This window comes from Aptenodytes patagonicus, chromosome 9 (genome assembly GCF_965638725.1).
Source record: "Aptenodytes patagonicus chromosome 9, bAptPat1.pri.cur, whole genome shotgun sequence".
Taxonomy (NCBI): Eukaryota; Metazoa; Chordata; class Aves; order Sphenisciformes; family Spheniscidae; genus Aptenodytes; species Aptenodytes patagonicus.
This window is the reverse complement of record NC_134957.1, coordinates 22,215,082-22,241,709: the sequence shown is the minus strand read 5'-3', so window position 1 is coordinate 22,241,709 and position 26,628 is coordinate 22,215,082. Positions and strand designations below refer to the sequence as shown.

The 26,628-nt window shown below is 45.8% G+C and overlaps 2 protein-coding genes and 1 pseudogene across 5 annotated transcripts in view; all 3 read right to left on the bottom strand.

Moving 5' to 3' along the window:
- The window catches only part of NEXMIF (neurite extension and migration factor), a 167,584-nt gene extending 166,294 nt beyond the window's left edge, over positions 1-1,290 (bottom strand). Inside the window, exon 1 of one of the 3 annotated variants that reach the window (XM_076347431.1) lies at positions 1,228-1,290. The gene's annotated coding sequence lies outside the window, so the exon portion shown is untranslated. Of the gene's footprint in view, positions 1-200; positions 248-1,227 lie in introns of those variants that run through there. The other 2 variants (XM_076347434.1, XM_076347433.1) reach the window with 2 other exon arrangements.
- LOC143164616 (uracil phosphoribosyltransferase homolog) overlaps positions 1-26,628 on the bottom strand; it is a 269,486-nt pseudogene that overhangs the window by 196,641 nt on the left and 46,217 nt on the right. Inside the window, exon 2 of the transcript XR_012996106.1 lies at positions 9,604-9,636. The product of XR_012996106.1 is annotated as a uracil phosphoribosyltransferase homolog (transcript). The remainder of the gene's footprint in view (positions 1-9,603; positions 9,637-26,628) is intronic.
- The window catches only part of ABCB7 (ATP binding cassette subfamily B member 7), a 45,564-nt gene continuing 38,700 nt past the window's right edge, over positions 19,765-26,628 (bottom strand). The window contains exon 16 of the mRNA XM_076347435.1: positions 19,765-24,684. Within this exon, the coding sequence (XP_076203550.1) occupies positions 24,466-24,684 (219 nt within the window). The 3' untranslated portion in view covers positions 19,765-24,465. The remainder of the gene's footprint in view (positions 24,685-26,628) is intronic.

The window sequence follows — 26,628 nt, the reverse complement described above, 5'->3', positions numbered from 1 at the left end:
GGGCTGGCGCGGGGCAGAAGGGACGAGCAAACCGCCGAGCAGAAGCGGGGGAAAACCTCAGGGAAGATTTAAGAACCACAGAGCTGTTTTGTTTTCACCCAAGAGGCTCATTCAGGCCCTGGCTCGCACAGGCGCACCGCTCCCCTCCGGCCGCACGCATCCACCCACGACACCCATCCACGAATTCCCCAAATACGCACCCATCCTGCGCTTGTTCCGAGCGGGAGGCGAAACGCCGGATAGCATCACCGAGAGAAAACACACAACCTTTGCTTTCATCGCCGGTCCCATTACAGCTTGTTTGGGTTAATGTATCATAAACCGTATCGCTCGCGACCAGCACAGTTCATTTCGGAGACGATGATTTCGTTATTCACACCCCCCCCCTCCCCGTTTCAGCATCATCCACGCACACACACAGGTCACATCTTACACTTAGTAAGCAAAACACATTACCGCTGCCACCGCTGCACGGGCGCACAAGCGGTTCAGAAATTAAAGAGACCGGAATAAAAACCGCACGAACCCAATTCTCCACCGCTCGCTAGACAGATGGTTAATTATATTCACAGCCGCATTTTTCGCTGGGATAGAGTTTCAGACAATGAGCCAGTTTTATTTGATTAGCCAGTTTTCTAGTTTAATACGTGGAATGACAGTTACTTCCAGGGTTGGGGCTATTTAAAAAAAAAAAAAAAAAAAAAAATCCCATCCCCCTCTCCTTTCTTATTTTTTTTTGTTCTGGCCGAGGCTCAAGTAAGTGCAGCCCCCCCCGGCCGCCGCCGCTGTAAATAAACCCCGCCGGGGCGTGAGGGGAGGCGCAGGCAGCACCGACGGGCGGCAGCGGTGCCGGCCTGGGGGGACACGCTCCCCCCCGGGGCCCTGCGGGGCGGCGCCCCCGCCCAGCGCGGCACCTGCCCGGGAGGGGGGAAGCGCCAACTTGCCCGGCGCAGGCCGCCCTCCCCTCACACCGCACACCCCCACACCACACACACCGCGGCCGCCCCGCTCCTCCCGCCGCCGCCGCCGCGCAACTTCTCCGCAGGCCTCCGCGCCCCGCACCGCCGCGCAGGCCAGCACTGCCATCGGCATCCCCCCCCCCCCCGCCCCGGCCGCCTCCTCCTCCTCCTCCTCCTCCTCCTCCCCCGCTCGCCTCACGCCGCCTCCCCTGCGGCTCCCGCGGTGGGGGGGGGGGGGGGGAAGAAGCGCCGCCGCGGCGGGACTCACCTCAGCGCCGGGCCCGCGAGGGAGGCGGCCGCGCGGGGCCGGCGGGTCCCCCCGCCCGCCAGGCGGGGTCGGCGGCGGCGGCGGCTGCGGCGCTCAGCGCTGCTCCATGCGCCCGGGGCCCCGGCGCGCGCAGGTGGACGCGCCCGCCCCCCCCCCCCCGCCCCGCGCGCGCCGGCCCCCGCCCCTCCCCCCGCGCGCCGGCCCCCGCCCCTCCCCCGCCGCCGCCGCCGCCGCCGCCGCAGGGCCCTCGGCGGAGCCAGCGCTCCCGGCCCTCAGCGCCCCGCCGCCCGCCGGCTCACGGCCGGGCCCCCCGCGGCGCGCAGCCAGCCCGCGCCGGCCCCGCGGTCCCCCGCTGAGGGAGGGAGGGACGGAGGGGGGGGGCGGCTCCCGCCTCGCCCCGCCGCCTCCTCCGCCGCGGCCGCTCCCTCCTCGCCGCCGCCTCCCCCACCCCGGCCGCCTGCGCCCATTCAGGAGGTGCCGGGGAGCGCCGCCGCCGCTGCCATTGTTCCCTCAGCCGCGGGACCGGCGCCCGTTTCCCCCCCCCCCCCCCCCCCCCCCACTCCGGCTCGGCGGGAGCGCGCGCCGCGCCGCCACCGGGCATAAAGGGCGCGTCGCCGCGGCCCCGCACACGCGGGCCCGGACCCCGGCGGGGCGGAGCGGGGCGGGGCGGCCCGGCCTCACCTGCCGCCTGGGCCCGGGGCAGGTGCCGCCGCGGGCACGGCTGGGCGCCGCCCGCCCCCGGGATGATAGCGCAGCCCCCGGCCGGGGGAGGCAGGCGGCGGCCGGGGCCGCGAGCCCGCTCGCCTGGCCGCCCCGCTCGAGAGGGGCAGCATCCCCCCGGGGCGGGGGAGAACGGACAGCGCCCCGGCCGTGCGCTTATCGCGGCGCTTCTGGGCAGCGATGGGGAGGGAAGGCGGGCGGCGGGAGGAAGGCGAGGCGAGCGGCGTGCGGTCGGAGCTTCGCCCGCACCCCTCTCGGCTGCCGGGGAGGGAAGGGAAGGGAAGGGAAGGCCAGGCCGTACCGGCCCGTAGTTTACAATGGAGGCGGCGGGCAGGGGCCGGGGCGGGCGCTGTGCCGCGCGGATGCCGGCGCTCCCTCCCTGCGCGGCCCCGGGGTATTGCTCCTCCAGAGCAGCGAAGTGAAACTCGCTCCCGAGTGAAGTCTGTCAATCCACTTTAATTCCCCAAAGCGCAATAGGTGCCAGAAGGGAACAGGGGAAAGGGATGGGAAATCAGGTCGGGGGGGGGAACAGCTCTTTTGATTTATTTTCATTATCACATTATTAATACATAACAGCTTCTAAAACTGTGCTCTACGGTCAGATGTTCATTAAAAAGAAGAGGCCGCCTCATCTGAAGATTGCTTAGGACTTGCTGAGATGCCAGGGGAAGGCAGAGACTCGCCGGACGCTGCCTTTTGCAGAACAGGAGGGTGAGAGAAAGGGGCAAGGCAGGCACCTACACCTCTAGAGCCTGCGAGCTTGTAAAATACATCCATTCTCACAGGACCCCCACAATAGCTTTTAGCATCGCAGCCCTATTTCTCCGTGACGTCTGCAGCACTGCTAGCCTCGCACGTGCGCCGTGTCCAGAGCTATTGCACTGGGGACTGGAGGAGAGTGTTGTTAGTGTATCTTTGGAATCAACAGAATTGTTTCGCAAATAGAAAGCAAACCAGACACAAGTATTTTAACTGCAGTTGAAGAAAAGCAAGATGAGTATTGGCCTTTCGGTTTAATTGAATTCACTGTGATATATAACAGAGGTTCCTATTCTTAAGTTACCACTTGAGCTTACACGAAATTCTTCTGCCTTTTCATCTTAGACAGTGCAATGCATACAGTCTAAAAAGTTGATTAGGTAATACCATGACTAAGATTTTAAAATACCAAGCACTTCAGTCCTTGTTCTCGCGGCATCGGAGAGCCCCATGTGTCTTTGTGGAAATAAAACGGGAATAGCGTACAGCAACCAAAGTAACGCTCTCTGAACTTGGAACACTTTACACATCAACTTTCAGTACTGCAAAATAAGCAACTAATCTCATTTGTTCTTCATTAACAGTGGTAGCCAGGACATGCTATACATCACACACCAATAAATGATTCATTCCCGCCGCAGCAAGGCACACACTTGAAGCGTTACGCCCAGCTGTAGCAACAGAGGTGAGCAGTAAGCGATTTGACCAAGGCCGCAGAGAGAGTCACTGGGATAGCGGTAGCACCTCCCAGCCCTATCCTCAGTTACGGTTTTCCTCTCCAGCATCACCACGTTGCTGTGGAAATCGCACAGTTCCGTCCCTACACCTTTGCACATTTGTAATCTCTACCATAATACTGCATTTAATTTCGTAAACACACACCCCCCCTTTATTTTCTTGACAGAAAGATTCAAGTAATATAAATGAGTAATTAATCAGGGTCAGGTGAGACAGCGACGGTGCACCGGCAGCGCTCAGTAAAATAAACAGACATTTGGACGGTGTTCATTAACTGCTCTCAAAATTTCATGAACTCGGGGCAGGTTTTCCCCTCAGCCGCTCTGCCACCGGCACGCTCACATACAGGCTATTGCCTTCAAAAGCGCCGCCAAAGGCACACGAGCAACTCTGGCGGCTCCTCTGCTAAGGCACCTCGCAGCGGGCGGGAAGTGCCTGACTAGAAGCGCCGGGGCACCGACACCCGAGTGTGTCAGACCTACCCGACTCCTCCTGATGTCTTTGGAAAGGAGACGGCAGCGGTGCTGCGCGCAGGGAGGCCGGCAACTACAGCAATCAGCAGAACGTAATCACATCGGTAAGATTAGACGTAAGCGTGGGGAGAGCCGTCGTGGAGATGAAAAGATACATTCAATTAAATAAGCATTGCACCTGGATCCAGTTTAGAAGACGACAACCCAAGTATTTATTTAAATGCTGTCTTTTAGAGAGAACACAAACATGAGGCTCAAAGATTATCCTTGTAGCTGCGATACAGTATAATGGCTTTACTTCCCTTATCCACACGCTACTCATCTAAGGTACTTCAATTACAGAACTACCACAATACTAATCGATCAGCAGCATAAAATTCTGCACAGCATCTCGGGCAATCTTAAAAATTGTCAGTGCAGTCTGTGCACTGTGACCTTTTTATGTTCTGCCACAAACAGATGTAAAAAGTGCACCGACATGATGGAAATGCACTACCCACCTTGGCTGGGTGTTAATTTTCCAGACCGTCAAATAAAGAGACTCACAGGTGCGAGAACAAGGTGCTAAGAAAACTCCTTTTGGTAGGAAGAGATCAACAAAACTCTGAGCGAGGAGCGATCGCAATGCCAGCCAGCGCCTCGCTCTGCCCTGCCGCACACCCTCACTGCTCTCCTGACCTCCCCAATGCAGTGCAGCTGCAACGCGCATCGTAATCATTCACTACAACCTGTAAGATGGAGCAGATCAGACATTTACATCTGTCCCATCCTCCCAGCTGCCTTCACACAAAATCCGTGTGCCCGGACACATATATATGCCGGGAGCCTACCCTTGCTTCTCTGTCTAGGAAGCAGGAGTCAGAGCCCAAAATAGTAGACCCTGGATTATGGCAATAGGCCAATGCCACGGTGGTTTCCAGTTCTCCAAGCGCCTCTTTCCTGATCATTCCTTCTTTTCCTGATGCCTACTTTTCCTGACGCATGGGAGCCTCACTAAGGCATACCCAGTAAGGGTTAAATCCTTCATTTTGCATGGCCTGATTCATTTCTGCCATACACAGCCCCTCTGCTAAAGAGTACTGGAGAGAAAGGCAGAGGTTCACAGGAGGATTCTGGTTTGCCTGTCGCACAAGTACAACACAAATGTGATTTTCAAAGATCTCAAATCCTACGCTCTTAGAATCACAGAATCATAGAATCATTAAGGTTGGAAAAGACCTCTAAGATCATCAAGTCCAACCGTCAACCCCACACCACCATGCCCACTAAACCATGTCCCTAAGTGCCTCATCTACTCGTCTTTTAAATACCTCCAGGGATGGTGACTCCACCACTTCCCTGGGCAGCCTCTTCCAATGTTTAACCACTCTTTCAGTAAAGAAATTTTTCCTCATGTACAATCTAAACCTCCCCTGGCGCAACTTGAGGCCGTTTCCTCTCGTCCTATCGCTTGTTACTTGGGAGAAGAGACCAACCCCACCTCGCTACAACCTCCTTTCAGGGAGTTGTAGAGAGCGATGAGGTCTCCCCTCAGCCTCCTTTTCTCCAGGCTGAACAACCCCAGTTCCCTCAGCCGCTCCTCATCAGACTTGTTCTCCAGACCCCTCACCAGCCTCATTGCCCTTCTCTGGACACGCTCCAGCACCTCGACGTCCTTCTTGGAGTGAGGGGCCCAAAACTGAACACAGTATTCGAGGTGCGGCCTCACCAGGGCCGAGTACAGGGGCACGATCACTTCCCTACTCCTGCTGGCCACACTCTTTCTGATACAGGCCAGGATGCCATTGGCCTTCTTGGCCGCCTGGGCACACTGCCGGATCATGTTCAGCCGGCTGTCGACCAGCACCCCCAGGTCCTTTTCCGCCGGGCAGCTTTCCAGCCACTCTTCCCCAAGCCTGTAGCGCTGCGTGGGGTTGTTGTGGCCGAAGTGCAGGACCCGGCACTTGGCCTTGTTGAATCTCATACAGTTGGCCTCGGCCCGTCGATCCAGCCCGTCCAGGTCCCTCTGCAGAGCCTTCCTACCCTCGAGCAGATCAACACTCCCGCCCAACTTGGTGTTGTCTGCAAACTTACTGAGGGTGCACTCGATCCCCTCATCCAGATCATTGATAAAGATATTGAACAAGACCGGCCCCAAAATTGAGCCCTGGGGAACACCGTTCGTGACCGGCCACTGACTGGATTTAACTCCATTCACCACAACTCTCTGGGCCCGGCCGTCCAGCCAGTTTTTTACCCAGCGCAGAGTCCACCTGTCTAAGCCGTGAGCCACCAGCTTCTCCAGGAGAATGCTGTAGGAGACGGTGTCAAAGGCCTTACTGAAGTCCAGGTAGACCACATCCACAGCCTTTCCCTCATCCACTAGGCGGGTCACCTGGTCATAGAAGGAGATCAGGTTGGTCAAGCAGGACCTGCCTCTCATGAACCCGTGCTGGCTAGGCCGGATCCCCTGGTTGTCCCGCTCATGCCTTGTGAGCGCCCTCAAGACGAACCGCTCCATAACCTTCCCCGGCACCGAGGTCAGGCTGACAGGCCTGTAGTTCCCCGGATCCTCCTTCCGGCCCTTCTTGTAGATGGGTGTCACATTGGCAAGCCTCCAGTCGTCCGGGACCTCCCCCGTTAACCAGGACTGCTGATAAATGATGGAGAGTGGCTTGGCGAGCTCCTCCGCCAGCTCCCTCAGCACTCTCGGGTGGATCCCATCCGGCCCCATAGACTTGCGAGCGTCCAGGTGGCGTAGCAGCTTGACTGCTTCCTCTTGGATTATGGGGGGTTCATCCTGCTCGCCATCCCTGTCTTCCAGCTCAGGGGGCCGAGTACCCTAAGGATAACTGTTCTGCCTCTTGGGTAAGCCTGGAAAACCATGGTTCAAGCAGAAAGCTGCCCAGATGTTACGAACCTTAAAAAACCAGAGCAAAAGGCAGCAGGGTAACAGGAAGCATCACCCTCCTATCCCACCTGACCACAAAGAGCTGGAGAGGGTCTCTTCCCTCACTCTGTCAAACTTTCAGGACCAACTTCTGAACAAGAAGGGTGGAATGTCGACCACTGGCAGAACGGGAGGCACTCCATGCTTGGGGGGGGAGCTTTGATTCAGGTGGGTGAGGGACTCACCCTATCTCCTCCTTCCTTCCTTCCAGGTCCTGATGTGCGGTTCAAAACTGACTGCATGCTGTGGGAAATAATGCTGAGCCTGCAAACAGCGATTCATTCTTACTGAGGCTGGAGCAATTCCTGAAGAAGAAACAAAGCTGGAATCATGAACTGCCACGTACTGAATTTCTGCTTTCCTGTCTGTCACGCCTGGCAAGCCTTAGGGCTTTGTCAAAAAAACATCAAAACCCTACCCGAAAGGGTTCTTCATTATCAACCCCTCCGGCTGCAGAAAGACTCTCTCAACACTCCTGTCGTTTTGCACCCCCCTTCCAGCGTGCCGTCTAAGAGGAGCTGGAGAAACAGTGCTGCTCTTTAGCCCATACCTTCTCTTTGCCCTGACGGGCGATGTTTCAGAAACACTCAGTAGAAACTCAAGGCTGTTGGTGACCTCTCTGGGCAAGACAAATTTCCAATGTGCCTGACAGAGCTACAGAAGGAAGGAAGGTGAGGAGGGTCCCAGGTTAGTTTTCCAGGCTTCTCCGCTCCTCAATATGCTCCTTGCTCCACCCGTCAACCCCCTCCGCCCAAAAAACCCCAGCCCTCCCTTGCAACTCCTTCACAAGGCTGAAAAACTCCTTATTTGAGTCAGAAAGTTCCAGTAGGAACTTAAGAGCCTCTGAGGCTCCCATGGCCCAATACAACATTAAAACTGTGCTCCTAGTAGGCTCTGATCCCCCAAATTAGTCCATATCTGTTTCTCCATGTCCCCCCACCTTCCTCCCAGCAGTTCAAGTTCAAATTGTAAATCTTTGTTTAAATTGCGCATTTGTCTTACCACGTTTCCTCGGCCAAACACCTCATTATTGGTGGCTTCTGAACAGGAGGAAATAAAAGCTTACATTTGTGCCTTGGCCAAGACGAATGCTCTGCGGACAGAAGGCTCTGTGTTCTCTCATTTCCTTGGCAGGACTAACACCCTTGGCCACTTTAGGGGAGGCTACTGTATTAGCAGGAGGGGGAAAAACAAAGAAAAAAAAAAGAAAAAAAAAAAAGAAAAACAGCCTGCAACAACAAAAAAGGCTCAAGAATGGTCCGGCGTATTTGCAATGAGCCAGAGCACGGGTTAGAACGGAACCTGGAGAAGGCAAAAGGATCAGGATGTGTCAAAGTAGAAAGCTCAGACGAAGGACAGAGGGACCGATACGCTGAACGACAGCTTCTGAGACAGCACGACCAACTGCAGCAGCAGAGCTGCCGAGCCGTTTGGCTCTTGGTAGCCCCCAAGCTGAAACTCCCCATGCCGTATCAGCGTCAGGGTCCCAGAGCCCCTCCTGCACTCCCACCTCCTTTAGCCCATTGAGGGGACTCAGTCAGACGGATGGATACGGATAGATGGTGCTGACTCCCTTGGCTGAAGGCTGCTCCTGCATTTCTGCACAGAATTTGGGCGTGTGTGCCATGAGCCCCACGCAGCCTGTGCACACCGAATTTACTGCTCGGGCATTGATCCTTGGTCCAGCAGGTGCCTGGAAAAAAATCAGACCTGCTGTGGCTTCCTTATACATTTGATTTGATCTACCCACGGGCAGTAAATCTAGTGACCCAGATGAGGCCGGACGCCTCTGCTATGTGCGCTGGACTACCGAACCGCTGACATGCAGCAGATGTTTCTGGATACCCCATAGTCCAAACCTCGCTGCTGCTTTGGCCAAGCTGGCTGGCATCTAAAACTCCTGGATGAAGATGGCTGAGCCAAAAGAGCTGGTGAGGACTCTCTGTTGACAGGTGGAAACTCAAATTTTGTTTAGCATTGCCACTTTCCATGTTATGCTGCTGTCTCTGTTGGGGGTGGGCTGCACGAAAACAGAAGGAAGTTTAGTCCTGTTCATTGCCGATGGAGTTGTTACTTGTAGCGTCCTAACAAGTTATTTCATCCCCTCGGGAAGCACAAAGCTCCTCGTGCCTGGAGGCACCTTACGCTTTACGCTCTTCCTTCAAGTATAGGGGATGCTCCAGGAGTGAACAGAGGTTACAGAGAGCAGAGCTGATGAAAATGGCTGGGTTTAATGCAGGCGGGGCAGCAATGTGACATGGCCACACAGGTCTCGCCATCCTAACTGCTGCTTGGCCGATCTTCAAAAATAAATCCAACCTTAGAGAAACACGTAAAGGTAAATTCATCTTCCCAGCAAAAGTGTTCTCTAAAACAAACGTTCATGAAAACGCTCGCTTCCTTTGAACCTAAACATCCTTAAACTCTTTTCCTGAGGCACCGAAAGCTTGGTAAGTTCTGTGACGTTAGCTTGCAATTCACCTCTGCACCAGCCTACAGAATCACTCAAGTTTAGCTCTCATCTCATTTAAGCCCCGTCTAATTATGCAACTTAACTACAGTGAGAACAACAGTTTTGCTGAATATGCAACAGTCTCGTCATCATATGTTGATGTGGGGAGACAGAAGGAAAAGGCTGTTTTCTTTAAACTTCAAGCATTTCTACGGGGCTTGACTGCTGGGGAAAAGACAGAGCCCTCTCCGGTATATCTGAAGCCAAGTACCTTTTTCTCGCGTCTTGGACGTGCCCACATCTACCTGAACAGAAAGGTACCAATCCTGGAGTTTTTCCTACCCGTCTTTCTTCAGGACTGCGGTTCATTAACTACAAGAAACGCAGTTTCATTAATGTGCATTAACCAATGACTTTCCTATTACCTCTGCTGTCTCCCATCAAAGAATCATTTATGGAAAACAAGGGCAGAGGGAACAACATGCTTTGGCAGCTTTGAGGTTATACGCCCAAAGCTTTATACCCTCTGTCTTATATTTTTATGTTAAAGTATCACGAGATATTACCATATTTTTCATTATTATTTGTGGCACTAAATACTGCAGCACACAGTGCCAGATGGCTAATATTCAGAATAAAAATAACGCAAGGCCAATCTTAGAAAGACTCAATGCGAATGTAACAGCATGTATTCATCCTACTTTCCCAATGCACACAGTTAAAATATTAGCAGACTTAAAATCTGGTTTTCCAATTTAGAAGAATAGCATATTATAGAATTATATGCATGCATACATACATATATTTAAATAGGTATGTATAAAAGTTTTAATTTCTTCCCATTTTATTTGCATGTTTCAAGGGTCTCAACAGAATACATGGGCACACCTTCTTTCACTCTTTAGAAGGTTATTTTGACCAGTCAAGAAAACCAAGTAGTTTTGAAACGCATTAGGAACAGAAGCAAAAACCTTTTTCCAGAAACTGTTATTGGTACAAAATACTTTTTTTCTTTTTTAATATATAAACAGCTTGAGTCCTAAACTTAACCAGATGGAAACGTGCCTACAAAGAGTTGGATCTAATTCAGAAGAGACTGACAGCCAACAGATGAGCCAATTTAGACCATCCTATGCCAAAAATGGTCAATCATGTTATCTTATGTGTGACTCTACTCTGGCAGATGCCAACTCTATTCAAACAACTTCAAGCATCTTTTTGGAAGACAGGATTATTTTACACACACTTTAAAAAAAATCATAATAATGCTTGATTTTTCTGGAAACATTCCACTTAGTTTCAGCATTTTCACAAGAGATTTTTATTAACTTATTTTAAGGATAAGTCTTTTTTTTTTATAGCCTCCTAACAGAATAAATGCTTCCCAATCCAACTAAGACTGATTAAAAAAATACTAAATTGCAGTGCAGTGACAGTCCCCAATTTATTTAAATATTAATGAAAGAAAGCCTTACACCTGTGCAAACCAATTTAGCTTCTTTCTTAAGGCAAAATGTTTACTTTCAAAAACACGACAGTAAGTACAGATTAAAAGTACTTCCTGCATCCCTCATCATCTTCCCCAAAATTAAGACTAAGGTTAAAATTAAAGGACCTTTTTTTTACAGTGAGTGACTACAACCAAGGCTTTTTTTTTTTAATTTGTAATTCATAATCTCTCAATGAATTTTTTTTTTAACCTTCCAGAAGACCCATTGACAGATATGCTGTTAGTTTGCCTCAGACTGCAAGAGGAAAGGACCTCCTCCTCCGCCTCCACTGTAACCTATATACCCCCCCTCTAGGGAATACAGGTAGCGCTGGTATGCTTACTTTTTTTCCTTCTTGCCCCTGATTTGAACAAGAATAGTCAAAAAGGGGAAAACCACTTACTCAGTTATTAGTCCATCCTAACAGCATAGGACCATTCAATTCATTCTCCAATGCATCACATTGCATACACCTGTATTTAAGCCCTGTATCTGCTGCCAGCTTTGTCTCTGTTTAAACTCAGTCTGAATTTCAGCTTCACACTAAAGCCCTAGGAGGTCTCAGGTGATGAGATTTCTCTACCTGTTAGATTACACTGGTTTCTGCAGCTTTCAAAGACTTAGTAGATCATCATCTTTCACAGGACATTTGCCACATTAAATGTGGCCTTGAAAGGCCACATTTAAAAAGATTAACATCTTCAAATCTGTTGTTTCCAGAGAAAATAATGCAAGCTTTTCTCCCAAAGAAGAGGGCAGCAGTTCTGCTAGGTAGCCTGTAGTTTGGGTGTCTTCTTGACAATTGCACACAAAATTGCAACTTCATTTTCCATTTGTATGGTAGGTAATTGCACTGCCTGTGTGAAGTAACCTTACCTCCTCTGGCATAAAGGAGCCAGGCAATTACCCAGAGGACTTACGGCAAGGTCTCCATTTCCAACCTTTTTATAGTGTCTTTTGTGATGACAGCCCCAAGATTTTGAGATCCACAGACATTAATCTAGACTGAAGTCTAGACATTTGGAAGGTTTTAGAGATCTTCCTTATAGGGCAAATATAGATTCTCAGTTGTGTGATCATTTTCTTACATTGTTCCTGCTTCTCTTCAAAAAGACGGTGTCAAGATGCGTATGACCGGAGAGCCTGACTGCGGATACGGACTTTGCACTTGAGGCAACTCTCACAGAAAGGTTCAGTCACGTTGCAAAGATTCACGTACGCACTTCCCGGGCATACAACATTCAGTTTTCAGCTGATGAAGACACCAGGGTTTAGGTAACCACACCCTGCTCACATCAAGCTTCTCCCTAACTAGTCCTAGCTAGTTTGTAGATTATATTGTTCTTGTACCTTGGCAGCACGTTGGCCTCCACTCTAGAACCATTCTAAGACGTTTCAGTTAATCCTTACGGAGCCATAGTATTTTTGACACTTTCAGAAACAGACCACCACATCAAACGGTGCAATATGCTGCAGACCGATCCACAAAGATCACTTTCCAGTCCGTACTGGGGAGCAGCTTCAAGGTGACTCATCGGTAGGATCAGAGATGCTCTGTCCCAATCTGACCCAAGGCTGGTGAGAAGGTATGGAGCCCTTGGAAAGAACCACAAACTGCTGGAGCAGCTCTTGGAAAGAATGGAAAGTTAAACTTTATCACCTAGGTGGGTTTGGGTTTTTTAAATAATGAGTTCATCTCCTCTGTTCATGGATAGCTAGTCAACGGGTAAAGAAACATATTAGTCAGCCACAACCAGGCTGATCACAGCTTTCCTTCAGTTCTAGATAAACATCTGGCTGAAGAGCAAGAGGCAGCTTAGACGGTGCCAAGGGCTTCCCTTCACATATTTGCTACCATACTCATAGCTGTTGCCCACCTCTGTTGTGTGATCTGTGATTCAAAAACTGTGTTGGCAGCAGTTCGGTGATTCAGCAAGTACAGTTTTTTCTATGGCCATGTTCTTTTTTGCACCTATTTTGAAGAGCAGCACTGGCTGAATTTAGTTGGCTACGTTGCCGCTACCTGGTAAACCACTGTTTTCTTCAGTTTCCGTGCAGCCATTCTAACAGGTCTTAAAGCGGGTTCAGTGATGAGGATTTACAGGCAAGTGTGTATTAAAACAAGTAGAGGTTGCCTACAAAGTATATCATAGAGTAAACTTTGTTCCACTGCGAGGAACCGCATACTTCAGTCACAGGGCGTAACAAATGAACCTAGCAAGGAATCTTTTCTTGTAGACAGAGACAGCTCTTCTACTTGATATTGGTCACACTTAACACATCTTGCACGTTCAAGGCCTTCTACACCTAGATGACATATGTGCACCTGTGAGTTTACATCTCTTCTGACGCTGCCCATTTCATTTTAAATTGTCACCGAGTTGCTTTGAACCATAAAGCCATTAGTCTGTGTTCGCTTCCCATGTAGACAGCACTGCTCACGTCAAAGCACTCAACAGCAAGGACTTCACGAGGTTCCTCTCATCTACTCTTCTGTTCCCTGCGAAGTTCATCGGCTAACTATTTTCACTTCATTATCTCCTGCAGTCAGAGAGAAATAATCTGTTCACTAACTTCTTTCTAATCTGGCTCAAGCGTCAAGAACGTGTCGTGGTCATTTATATAGAGATTCACCTGAATGACAACACGGGTCCTTGAGGAAGACTTTTGGCTCCCACTTTGGAACACAACCACTCCACTTCCATGAAATACCACTCGCATCTCACTACAGTCAATAGGAATGAAAACAAGCGTGTTTAACAGATGTCACAGTTTCCAGATTGTCACAGCTTTCCAACATTTTCTAGTTGATTGTTATTACAAGATCCCTGTAAGTCACCAGCAAGCAACGCAGCCCCTTCCTCGCTCGTCATGTTCTGACTGATGACGTGAGCTGTCAGGCTGTAAACTCAAAGTTGTCAAATAGCTGTAATTCGCAGATTTAGTAAAAGAGCTTAGCATTCCTTTGAGCAAAGTACCTAAGAGATGTATTCAGTGGAATTTAAGGTCTGTGAAAGTCTGTACAGTTTTCTAGTTAGAACAGGATCTCCATAGGACAGCTCAAATGTCAGTAAAGCAGCTTTGGTCTAAATCAGAGACTGCCATTAGACATGAGCTTATATTCCCACTGAATGGATTTCCACTGAGACTTCAATATCCGAGTCTAAAAACATAGCCATTTGTAGGATTTGCTTTTCTAGACACCTGTTAGAATCACTTGGACATTTATTTGCTAGAACTTGATTACTTTCCAGTACACTAAATAACAGCTAGAGAGTCTTGGGCCTTAAATTAAAATAAAACCAAACCCACAAAACAATCAACAGAAAACACTTCTTGTCAGCTTCTGGAGCTGATCATATATTGAAAAGTAGTTTTCTGTATTTCCCGCTTGTTTTCACAAGCGTTACTTGCATTTGACTTGCTGTCAATTACTCCTATGCTATTTATATTAGGTAATCTTTTCAATATTGCAGTCCACCTTCAGCTGGTTCCTGTTCCTCCTTTTATTAACTGGGGTCTCTGTGTTTATATTTAGTACATATATATATATGTACTCAGCGCTTGATGGTGTGGCATGTCGACGTTATCTGTATGAATTAGGAGTCGAGAGTGTTACTCACTTGTGAATTACATCCACATCTCCTACGGGAAGATATAAAAAGTGTTTTAACCACACCACTCCAGTGCATATTGCACACAAGGCATGCATTACGGGCTGTTGTGCGGATAAATACTTTCAGATTGTGGCTGAGCGCCGTTACATCGTGGAAGCATCCAGCTAAGCCTGACAGAATTACGGTAACTAATGTACAAACCTATGACACAAAATGCACAAAGGAAGTCTTAGAAATCTTTAAGCAACTTACAGCCACTTTTTGGTACAAAATATTTTGTGGCTTGAGAATCTAATACCCGATGGAAATTCCAACCACCGATTTTGCTGGGAGCACAGCTCGGGCAACAGCAAGCAACTGCTTTTAAAAAAACCCATCCTCATGTTCTGCGTGCTGCTAGCATTTACAGGAAACCTCTGGTGTAGTGACAGCTAAACCTTGCCCACGTTGGGATTCAAGAGGTAAAATTTTAACTGTGGAGTTCTACATTTGGTGAAGGAAGGTTTCTGTGGTCAGCTGGAGAGACCTAACATCAAAAATTCCAGGGGACTGATGAAAAAGCGTAGGGCTAACGGGGACTGAATTCAATTGCCTCCACGTATTACAGCGATACAGCACCCAAACGCACATTTCAACAGACAGGTATGCTCTTTGCAGCAGCACTGAGCAGAAATACAGGGTTCTGGCAAACACTGATTTTCAGCGGACGTGACATTCAAAATCATTCCTTCCACCCTGTGAGAACTGTGTGCGTCTACCACTCTGCAAAGCAATCTCTGGCCATTTTGGAAGCATTGCTACGTAACATGAGATGCTACTGAAAATTAGATGCCTGTACAACCCGAATAATACATAAGCCACAGCGGACAAAAGACAGCGCTGAGCAGGCTGTTGTTATCAGCTGCCTCATATTTCAGGCTACTTGCCTGCCCAACCTGGAGAAAGCAGATGCCGTGGCAGAGCTCCCCAAGCAGCATTTCACAAAGCAAACCTCTCCCCGCCAGACAGCCGCTACACGAGAGGTCCAAAGGTAGCACAAGGGCCTTCATTGTGCGGCGTCCCATCCCACTGAGGTCACCTGATAAGGTCCTTTTGAGAGGCGGCACTCCTCCACAGCACGCGAGGGAAAAAAAGCCCAGCCCTAAGACAGAAGCTGCTAGTGTTTCCTCGAGTTTATAGACAGGAAATATTTTAGGGACAATTACAGGAGAATTACAGCCCAGATATGGGGAGAGGGGAGGAAGAAGAGGCAACAGAGCAAAGTAAGGTAACATTTAAGGAGAAGTGATCAGCTTGCATGCAAAGCTGCAAGGGAAACTCCTGCGAGCAGCCGCTGTTACGCGAGGCCAAGATTAGCATCCAAAGTTTGCAGCTAAGGGACTGAATTTAGAAAGTCTTCCTTCCCCCACTAACCCAAGTTCACCTCTCTGAATTTCTCTTCCTCTGACATTTATATTTAAATACTGCAATACATTGCAAGAAAAAAAAAAAAATCACTGCATTGTACAACTTAAGGTCATTAATTTATTTTTACCCTAGAAACTTAGGAAACACTGTTTGCTCAGGCAAATGACCCTTTCAGTAACATCCATGATAGTCACTCTATGGTCTACACACATCACACACCGCTAAACGTCAACTGATTCCCTCCACACCCTCGAAGATAAACTTCAGGTGTTCCACAATACAATTTTTCAGGTTACTAATCATTTCAGATTCCTCCCAGTCTCCACTTTAAACAATTCTCAGATATGTACATGCACTTTATACATGCGCAGAAGTCTGCATTCAACCATTAAAACGTCTAAAGGCTGCCAAAAATCTTTCTCTTGTTAATGCTACAGATATTGGTGATGCCTACTACCCAACCTGCGGGAGAGCTGGCCAAATACACCAGACATTCATCTACTTCATACATCAGCTTCCCCATGTCAGTGGTATTACATTACTACTTACCATTTTAGTTGTTCTGCTTAACTTGCTAACATCTAATAAGCTGTTCCTTCCAGCGTCCTTCCAGCAGAGCCTATAGGACCGCCCTAAGACTTGACCTGGCACGTATTTTTCTGGTGAGGTCTTACGATCCCGGGTCCCAACACGCACAACCCATTACCAGCGTAATCCTTATACAGGCTTTGAAATACACCAACGTGAAGCTTGTGCAAGGCAGAAGTAACAACTCCAGCCTAAAATACTTTTGCCTTCTGCTCTTCCCCCTCCCTTGTATCCTGCCAAACATCCCCGATTACTCGCATCACATAACAAGTAACAGTATCAACACGCGATGTCACTCATTACCTTTTACAAATTCTGCACACCCTATTTTTCCCAGAAAACAGTCCCTGGTTTTAACTATAAATAAGCCCAATCTTTTATCTGTGCTCTTCAAAAGCCAGGAAGTTTTTCAAATCACTGGAGAAGTAAAGACTTGTACACCCCTGTGTGAAAATACATGAACGTGTATTTCCATTTTTTAAAAGCTGCGTAGCCCATTTCATAATTCATGCATCAACTGTACTTGAAATATTCCAAATTACAGCCTGACCTTCACATTCCATTTTCTCTAACTAGCGTAAAATGGAAACTTTTCATCTTTTCAACACCCACTTTTCTAAATATTTGTTGGTGTATGCGCAAGGCCAGTAAAATCTTCAGATGACGCTTGCAGAGCACTTTACAACACATTCAAAGGACACAACACAAGCTGATACATCGTGTTTCAGCCTGTTTCTTCCTCTCCATAATGGAGGGGAAAAACTTCTCTCCTTTTCCCTCTCTCCTCTCCAGGATAAGGTTGATAGCTTTACAAGACACATTTTAAGTTGGTGTGACATAAACGCTCTACTTGACAATTTTATAAAGGGCTACAAAGCATTGAAAACTGGAAATGAAATGTGGGGGAGCTGTCACATTAGTCTTTCAACTTTGGGGATGCTATTTTAAACTCTGTCCTAAGACACTACTAAAAATGCATTTTTCCTCTTTTTTTTTCCCCCCAAATTAATAAATCCACTGTGCAACTTTGTACAATTGACACTTCTCATCTGAGAGAGATCCTGCACTGGAACACTAAGGTGACGACGGTCATGACTACATTGCAGCTGTAGGAAACTTGCACAGCAGCCTTGTGAATTCATAGATTTAATTACGCACACAAACCATATTCCATCGGCCCTACTTTCACAAGTGCCCAGTGACTCAAAAGAAAGTTAATCACAATTTACTCTCATGGGACATGCCTTAAAGTCTGTTTAGGAAGCTGCCTTTAGCCTAGCATGCAGCTTGCCAGTATAACTAGCAATACTTCATGTAAAGAGGATCGTAACGGGGCTGGCCAAATGTCCACCTAGACGAGGAGCACTTTGTGACGGATACCATACAGCATGGTATTTTTTAGGCTCGTAAGCATCCACAGGACAACACACAGCAATACTTCCCCTCGTATATATAGCAACATACAGCAATGCTTCTAGGCATTTGGCCGGTGCTCTAGCCAGGCCCGGGTTGGCCCTGTATAGAAGAGTGTTTCTTACTTTAAGTGCCACCGATAGGCTCTGGCAGCGTCCTGGCGGGAGACAAGAGGGAGCTGGGGACTGGAACAACCTTAGCCTGCAGACCTTCCTCTGTAGGACCGATCTCTCAAGGTTTCCGTTGGTTTTCCAGGCTGCACAAAGCTCGCGTCTTTTCCCTGAGTTTAGTCACAACATCTGCAGAAACCGATCAAAAGTCACACAACAGGAATTTAAAAGGTATTTTTCAGGGACTAACCATTTAAGGATTTTCTTACGAAGAAATCAGGTTTTTACACTAAAGTCAAGTAGTAGCTGAATTCTAGAATATCCGTTCTACAGGATGCTCAGGTATCTACAGTTTACCTCCCTCACCATTTCATCAACGACATTGCCATTTCATTAATAAGGCAACTCTACATCACAGTACTGCCACATCACTTCGCAACGCTTTTTTAAAAATATAATTACTATTTTAGAAAAACACCCTGGCTCCTTCCAAGAAACATGACCAATTCTTCAGCATGCGGTTAAGAAAGCATCCAGTTGCCATCAAATCTCCCGTCCCGTGCGCAAGCCGAAACTATAAATTTCCAGCAGACGTCAGGACTAAAGGTAGGGAAGACTGTTTAGATGCTCAACTAACCAAAATAAACATAATTGGAGATTTTTCACTGGGAAGCAGCAGATAATCGATAGAATACTAAATTGTCACTTCTGCAACCATTGTCTGAACACAGATAGGATGTTAAATGAGCATGGTAACCTCAGAATGATTCCTAATTTACGTGAAGATTATAAAATGCTGGATTTGTAATTACTGTTTTCCTTGATGCACACATGCAACTCAAATTAGCACTAGGAGAAGTTATATGTATACACAAAGAAAAAAAAAAAAGCCATACTCCCATTATAGCTCTTTCCCTTCAAAAATTAATGACTTTTTTGTCAGTAAACAGTTATGGAGTCCTCCTGCACGGTATCATTACAAGATTTAAAGATATAACAAATGAACCTTTAGAAACAACAGCTGGAAGTTCATCCAGTCATACTTGAAGAAAACCAGCCTGCCCCAGGATCTCGATTCATTCACTCGAGACGTACAGCGCACTTTGCAAGACCACGCAGAGCTCAGCGACAATTGCTTTGAGACAGTGACAGCAGGACCAGTGGCTATTGTAGCTCAGATCAATATGGTGCAAGTGCATTAGAAGAACTATCAAAATTACGTGTAAATAAAAAAAACATTTCCTGCTTTCTCATTGATAATGAGAAACTAGAGTTACAGCAGCACAAAAAAGAAATCCAGTCAGTAGTTAGACACAATGCCATTGCAAGGGCTCAAGCAAATTCTTAACACACATCTACTTCTACTGTTCACAAGTCAAGAGTTTACATTTATAAAAATACAGCATTTTAAAGTAAGGAACAGTCAAGCTTTCTACAAGAATTTTCATTCTCATCAGCATGATGCATCTAACGCGAGTGCTCTTCACATGTTTTTGCAGCTCCACACACTGAAAACTAAGGGGATACAAAAGCAGAGTGGGAACAGAATTCAGGTGCGCTATGTGAACTTACCTTCCGGATCGATCGTCTGGAATTTGGTTGCCTTACGCTAACCCACACCCCCCAATTTGTTATCACCTTCGCTGTCATTACCAAGCACTGCAAACAATTGCTTTTACTAAAAAGGCCAATTCGAAGCTTCCCTTTCTGAGTGGAAGAGCCATACTCCCATAGCTGTTATTAAAATCACTGCAATTCATATTCCATACCAGTGACCGACTGCTTCCTCTGGAAATTGCTGCAAAGCTGGAAGAGCCATTTTGACAGGACACCCATTTCTATTCACAAAGATAAATCCTTTATTTAGTAACAATTATCTATACACAGCTGAACAACAGGAGTCAGGGTACGAAGTCTTCCAGCAGAATGTTTACACAATATGATCTTAAACTAGCTTTTTTTGTTGTTCTTGAACATCTATCATCTTACTGTACAATGTAAATTTTACATTTCCATTCTGAAAAGAAACTTGAACATAATTTAAAATCTCAGTGTTAAGAGATGTAGGTAACTACTAATCCATACAACAGAACTGCTGAGAGTGAACTGAGGGATCACCTGCAAGCAGCAAATTATGAATTTCCATTTGTAGAAAGCAAAACAACCTCCCTGCCAACCACTAAGTTTTCTAACTTGGAGGTTAGAATAGCCAAAATTGTGTATGTTGTGTCTTCATATCCTGTGCCTACTAAGTTTTTACATGGGAATTAAAATTAAATTCTGTAAGTTCATAGTTAATAGATGACTATACACTGCAAGACGCAGCCCCTTTTTAGATCCATTTTTCACAAATACATTTCCTTTAAAAACAGAGAATGGAAGGGGAAAAAAAATTAAATGGCTTTTTCCACTCCAAAATTGCAGACAAAGATTTTATAATGGTAGTAGATGACTTCTGAAAAACAACCAGCTGAAAGTCCAGATATGAAAAGCTGCTGTTTAGAAAAGCGATGTTCCAGATTACGGAAGAGCAGAATTACCAAGATCTGCAGAGGCTGTGAAAGAGCTCCGAAATAAACCTGATTTCTGGAAGAAACTGTAAGGCTTTTTAAAGAGATGCCATATATACTGTCTCAACAGTCAGTGCACTACAGCGAGAGTCTCTCCAAAGCCATGACTCTCCCATTCAGTGTTTTAAACATCTGCTTCAAATGGTGACACTTTGGAGTCATACTATAGGAATAAAAATTAAAAATAAAATAAAAAAATAAAACCAAAACCAAAAAGAAAGAGAGCACAAGTTTTACTTTCTAGCAGACAAGAGAATCCCCAAGTATTGCTATTGCTTCTCTGAGATGCCTGCTCACGAGCAAAACGTAACGCTCAGCATTTTGTTCTTGCATCTGTTTGAGAGTTGTGCGAGGCTGTGGCAGTAAAGGATCCTGCTCATTTACAACTCTTCAGCTATGCAATGGCTTTTTCTGCTTTATAGGAAGTTTTTCCCATTTAACGTGGGAAAGTAATGAGCGGAGAAAAACCTTTTTGCTCTCATTAGTAGAGGTGCCTTTTTTTTTTCCTCCTTTTCTCCATTTCTTGTGTGTAGCTGCTAAATTTACAATGGTAAAGTGTATTTTTGTAACCTGTGTCTGAAAAGCAGATAGACAAGCACAGAGAGCACCCATCCAAATAAAGCCCCAAACAAGTCAGGAATGTTTATCTAGCAACTCCATGACACAGGAAGTTTTCAGTCGTCTCCAGAAACTCACCACAATTCTTTAAAACAAATATTCCACTGTATGACTGGCCGCCTTTTTTAGGAAATGCCTCTGTTAAGAGTTACCTCCCGTCATTCCGTTTGCTTAAAGCTGGACAAAGCTGCAGCACATTGATTGGCACCAAAAATGAAGGCAGAGATAGGTAATGGCCTTATAGCGATATCAAACCCTTTACGGATTTGAACAAACATTGATCATTTCTGGTACCTACCATCTGAAAACAGTCCTCATTCCAAACCTATAATGCCCAAGCCTCCTAGAGTACTTGCAAAGTCCATCCCCAGTGATAAAATGCATCAGCTTTGTACAATCACTTGCTCATCTGAAAACTTCCCTTCACAAACACAATCAAATTTGGCATTAAAATGGCTTTTGGTTTCCGACACTTAAGAGAGAATGCTAGTTTCTGTGCTCTCTGTAGACAATTACTAGGATGTCTAAGCCCTCCAATACGGAAAACTGTTCACTGAGAAAACACTTTTCCACCATCTTTCAGATCAGTGGCATTTCTAATACTTGTGCCAAAGGAAAAAAAAAAATCTTCAGGATTGAAATATTACTATTTACAGCCTTTGCACATTATCTGCTGCATGTAACAGTAGACAAATTATTTAATTCCAAAAACTAGCTCTTGCGGGGTAGGGAGGGATTGGGGAGGGACAACACATTGTTTGGTTGTTTTATTAGCCACGATACAGGAAAGGGAGATGCCTCATAAAAAGACTTTTTAATAAACCTCTGCTAACTGTTTCTGGCAGTTCAGAGATAACTGCACCTTTATAGTCAACCTTACTGCTGTCAGAAACTAAAAAAGGAGACAATTAGTGAAAACAAAAAGACGATTGTAAGCTAGAAGAATTCTGAACTGCCACTACATTAACAAGGTTTCGCTTTGCTGCTGCACTCCAAGGATGAAAATAAAAGTCCTTGCATTCGATATACTTTTAAAATAATTTTTAACTGGCTATTGATGCCAGGTTGTTTTTTTTCACCCATCATTTTAATAAAGAGAAAATGAGTGACTAGCAGAAAAGATAGCAAAGGTTTCACTCCCTTTAAGTTACTGTTCCTATATTTAGTTTCAGGGGAGGGTATAACACAAAAAAATGAACACTATTTGCAATTAAGTTACCAGAAGCACCAAATTCAGTGCTTTGCTAGCGCCCACACTGAGAAATCTTGCATCTGATTTACAAACATAATTATATCAGTGTAATTATACTGGTATAATTCCCCCGGGAAGAAAAAAAGTTATTTTTCAACATCCAAGAGAAAGATTTTTAAATTCAACATGAAGAATTAATACCAGAATAACTAGTGATACGTAGATACGGTAAATCTCCCTGAAGAGATAAGGCCTAAAAATACAATCCTGTTGTGGTGGGTTGACCCTGGCTGGACGCCGGGTGCCCACCAAGCCGCTCTATCACTGCCCTCCTCAACTGGACGGGGGAGGGAAAAAATATAACGAGCGGCTCACGGGTCGAGATAAGGACAGGGAGATCACTCACCAATTACCGTCACAGGCAAAACAGACTTGACTTGGGGAAATTAATTTAATTTATTGCCAATTAGAAGTCAGAGTAGGGTAATGAGAAAATAAAACCAAATCTGTAAACACCTTCCCCCTACCCCTCCCCTCTTCCCAGGCTCAACCTCACTCCTGATTTCTCTACCTCCTCCCCCCCGAGCGGCGCAGGGGGACGGGGAATGGGGGTTGCAGTCAGTTCATCACACGTCGTCTCTGCCGCTCCTTCCTCCTCAGGGGGAGGACTCCTCGCACTCTTCCCCTGCTCCAGCGCAGGCTCTCCACAGGGTCACAGCCTCCTTCGGGCACATCCACCTGCTCCAGCATAGGGTCCTCCACAGGCTGCAGGTGGGTATCTGCTCCACCGTGGACCTCCATGGGCTGCAGGGGGAAAGCCTGCCTCACCATTGTCTTCACCACGGGCTGCAGGGGAATCTCTGCTCCGACGGCTGGAGCACCTCCTCCCCCTCCTTCTTCACTGCCCTTGGTGTCTGCAGAGCTGTTCCTCTCACATATTCTCACTCTTCTCTCCAGCTGCAATTGCTGTTGCGCAGGGTTTTTTTTTTTTCCCCCCTTCTGAAATATGTTATCCCAGAGGTGCTACCACTGTTGCTGATGGGCTCAGCTTTGGCCAGCGGCGGGTCCGTCTTGGAGCCGGCTGGCACTGGCTCTATCGGACATGGGGGAAGCTTCTAGCAGCTTCTCACAGAAGCCACCCCTGTAGCCCCCCCGCTACTACAACCTTGCCACACAAACCCAATACACCTGTAGTGTCCTGCAAATCGCAAAGACTGAGGTTTCTTGACACTGAAGAAGTTTTGACTATTGAAATGAGGAGATGATTATAGCAATGCTTTCAACATTATCCAGGTCATCTTCTCATACATTAATGACATAATAGAAATTTATGGAAGTCTTTATTGAATCTTAATTGCCCCCTAAGACCATGACTGAAATAGAAAAAGCGACTGCATTCTACTACAGCAGGTGTTGAGGATGCAGAATCCCAAACTCTGATTTTTTCATTTAAGGGAAACTTCAGATTCTTCATATTTACATACAACATTTTGTATGTTTTCTGTGAAGTCACACCATATTTTGTCAATTCCAGATTTTTGCCAGCTCTTAAAAATACTGTTAGTTTTCTTTTAGAATAATACCAATACATCTCCTGATAGTCCAGTACGAAAGGTGTTTTTGAAGGGTGAGATGGATAATTCCAATATTTAGTTTGCTACTTTGTTGAGGCTTTTCTTATTCTTTACAAGGAAGAACATTTTAAACCAGAACACCACTGAAGAATTTAAATTGCATCTTCCTCACTAGCAAATGAGTTCAAATTAGCCCAATTACAATTAAAACATGACATTTATCAACCATTAATGGTGAGAAATAATGTAAATCAAGGACAAATCTGTTTACCATTTAATAATCCACCTCAAGCGACTACCAGGAGAATTTACCAATGCCTAAAAATTGCCATAAATTACACTCTTAGTTGAGAAGTTTAAAGTTTCTGAAAAAGCTCAGCTCTTGCAGATGCCATTGAATATTAGAGATTTCTAAAGATGTAAAAATAGAACTCCTTTGGATGAAATGATGTCCCTCTGAGAAACTGTAAAACCCAAAAACTGCAAAACCCAGGAAGTTTTTGAATGGTGACTTAGTAACAAGAGCTGCACTTCCTTGTAATCTTGTGCATTTTTAACCTGTTATAGAAGATTAATCCAGGATCATACTTAGCATGAACAGTTTCCACAGCCTTTCACGCTATTGAGAATTTCTTCTTCTAGTTTCTTCCTTTCCTCCTCTTTGGACATCCGATTATTTCTCTCTTCCCAATTTGGATTGTTATGACTATTTAGTACTTTGCTGCTCTGTGTATGCCACATTTCATAATAGAGATTGTTAGGACTTGCAAGGAGGTCTGCATGTCTACCACGTTCCACAACTTTACCCTGTAAAAGAAGGGGAGTAAGTCAGTAATCAATATTACCAGATCTTTAGGAATATAAATGCTGCCAACATTTGGGCCACAGCTTTACAGTAGAGATTACAGCAATTATTGATGCGAAGGAGCTCGGGACAGCAATGAAAGACTGAGTATGTGGTGCACTGAATTGTGTGTTACACTGCAAGCTGAAAACAAGGAGCTGTGTTCTTCTCAACCTTACGTAAATGGGAATGCAGATGCCTTTTGTCCATCTGGACAAAATTTGAAGCCCACCAACATGGAAAGTTTTGCTATCTAAACTGGAAGAGCTATTTAAAGTAAATGTAGACCTCTGTATGAGGAGCAAGGTGTTGAACTACTAGTGCAAAAGTCACATGAATGTAGCAAAACAAACATGTATTTGTCTTTGCTTGATAACAAACACACTTGCACTAAGAAGCTAAAAGAAAAGAGCGTAGAGAGAGGGATTTGTACTAGATAAGCAAAACACATTTAAAAACAAATCCTAAAAACAATTAGCGTAAATTGTGCTTTTAGATGGGTGCTCAGTAACTTGTGTCATGGCAATTGCCGTCATGAAAATTGAGTGAGCAGTTCAGTTCATCTGTGCTATTCTCAAGAGCAAAGATGATTTATTGACTATCGTTGCAGAAACGGGAAGGAAGAGTTGGAGAGGAGGAGAACTCAAATCCTACAGACAGTGAAACAACACTACTCTTCAAAAAACCCGACTCATCTTTTTACTTTGAAACACACGTTTACATTCACTGACTTCAAATTAAAATAATGTATTCATTCTCCAGCTATTCTTTCTTTTGGGAAAAGACAGCATTATACGGACAACTACATGGATTTTATATTAGTTCTAAATTCTGATCTACAATTAAATCTACCTCCTTGTGACAGCTGCTGATGAACATGCTGAGAAAAAAATTGGGTCTTGTCACTTCTATTACTAGTCGTGCTGATGGAATCTGAAAAAGTATACACTTGACCAACATAACTGCAGAATTTATTTCAAAATTTTAAGTGGTGAATTTAGAGAGTTCCTTGTAGTAGAGACTAGGCTTTTGAATTATGGCCTTTTTTTTTAATAACTCTTGAACAATCATCAAAAATGTAACTTCTCTGTTCAGCTTCACAGCATTAAGATCAGTATCATTAATACAATGTTTGTTTACTCACTCAAGAATTATTCTGATTTTACCTAGGCAAAGGTGCTGAAATTGTGATGCCGTATTTCCATTGCTAAGCAAAACCAGTCACAATCATCTTGTCTCATCTCCACTACTGAGCCTTATTTATCTGCTTGCTAACACAGTGCTCATCAATCAAGCTGGGACGACAAGAGGCAACTTTCTGCTGAGCAAACGTCAATGATGCCTCGTGAAGCAGTCGGGCACTAAAAGTGATGCAACACGCTGCCTTACTCATTCACGATCTTTATTACACTAACATCATTCATGAAAGTGAGCACCCTAGCTGTTCTACAGTTTTAGGTTGTGCTTTTATTTTTAATTTAACAGTTACACTATAACACAAAACACACTCTTAGTAAGCTGTGAAAACTTGCATCGAAAACAAAAAGTCGCAGATTGCCTTATAACATGTCAAAAAAACATTCGCAAGATGTTTTAACATGCAGTTAGATAAAGGATACACCTTAGGAAATTATTTTTCAGCAAAAGCTGAAAAAACAAGCAGATCAAAACCAAATAAAAACTCCCCAGAGTAGTATGAGTGATTTATTCTGCTACTTCATTTTGAGATTCATATGAAGCTGAGATTTGTATAGCAAAGATAGTCACGAATGTCAGCATTTCATAAGGTTTTGTTCTAATTCCCCATGAAATCATTTAACATACTGTAGGAATAATTTATTTTCTTTTAGAGATGCATATTTTAGTCATTAAATACACCTATGATCACAAGCATATAAATAGCAACT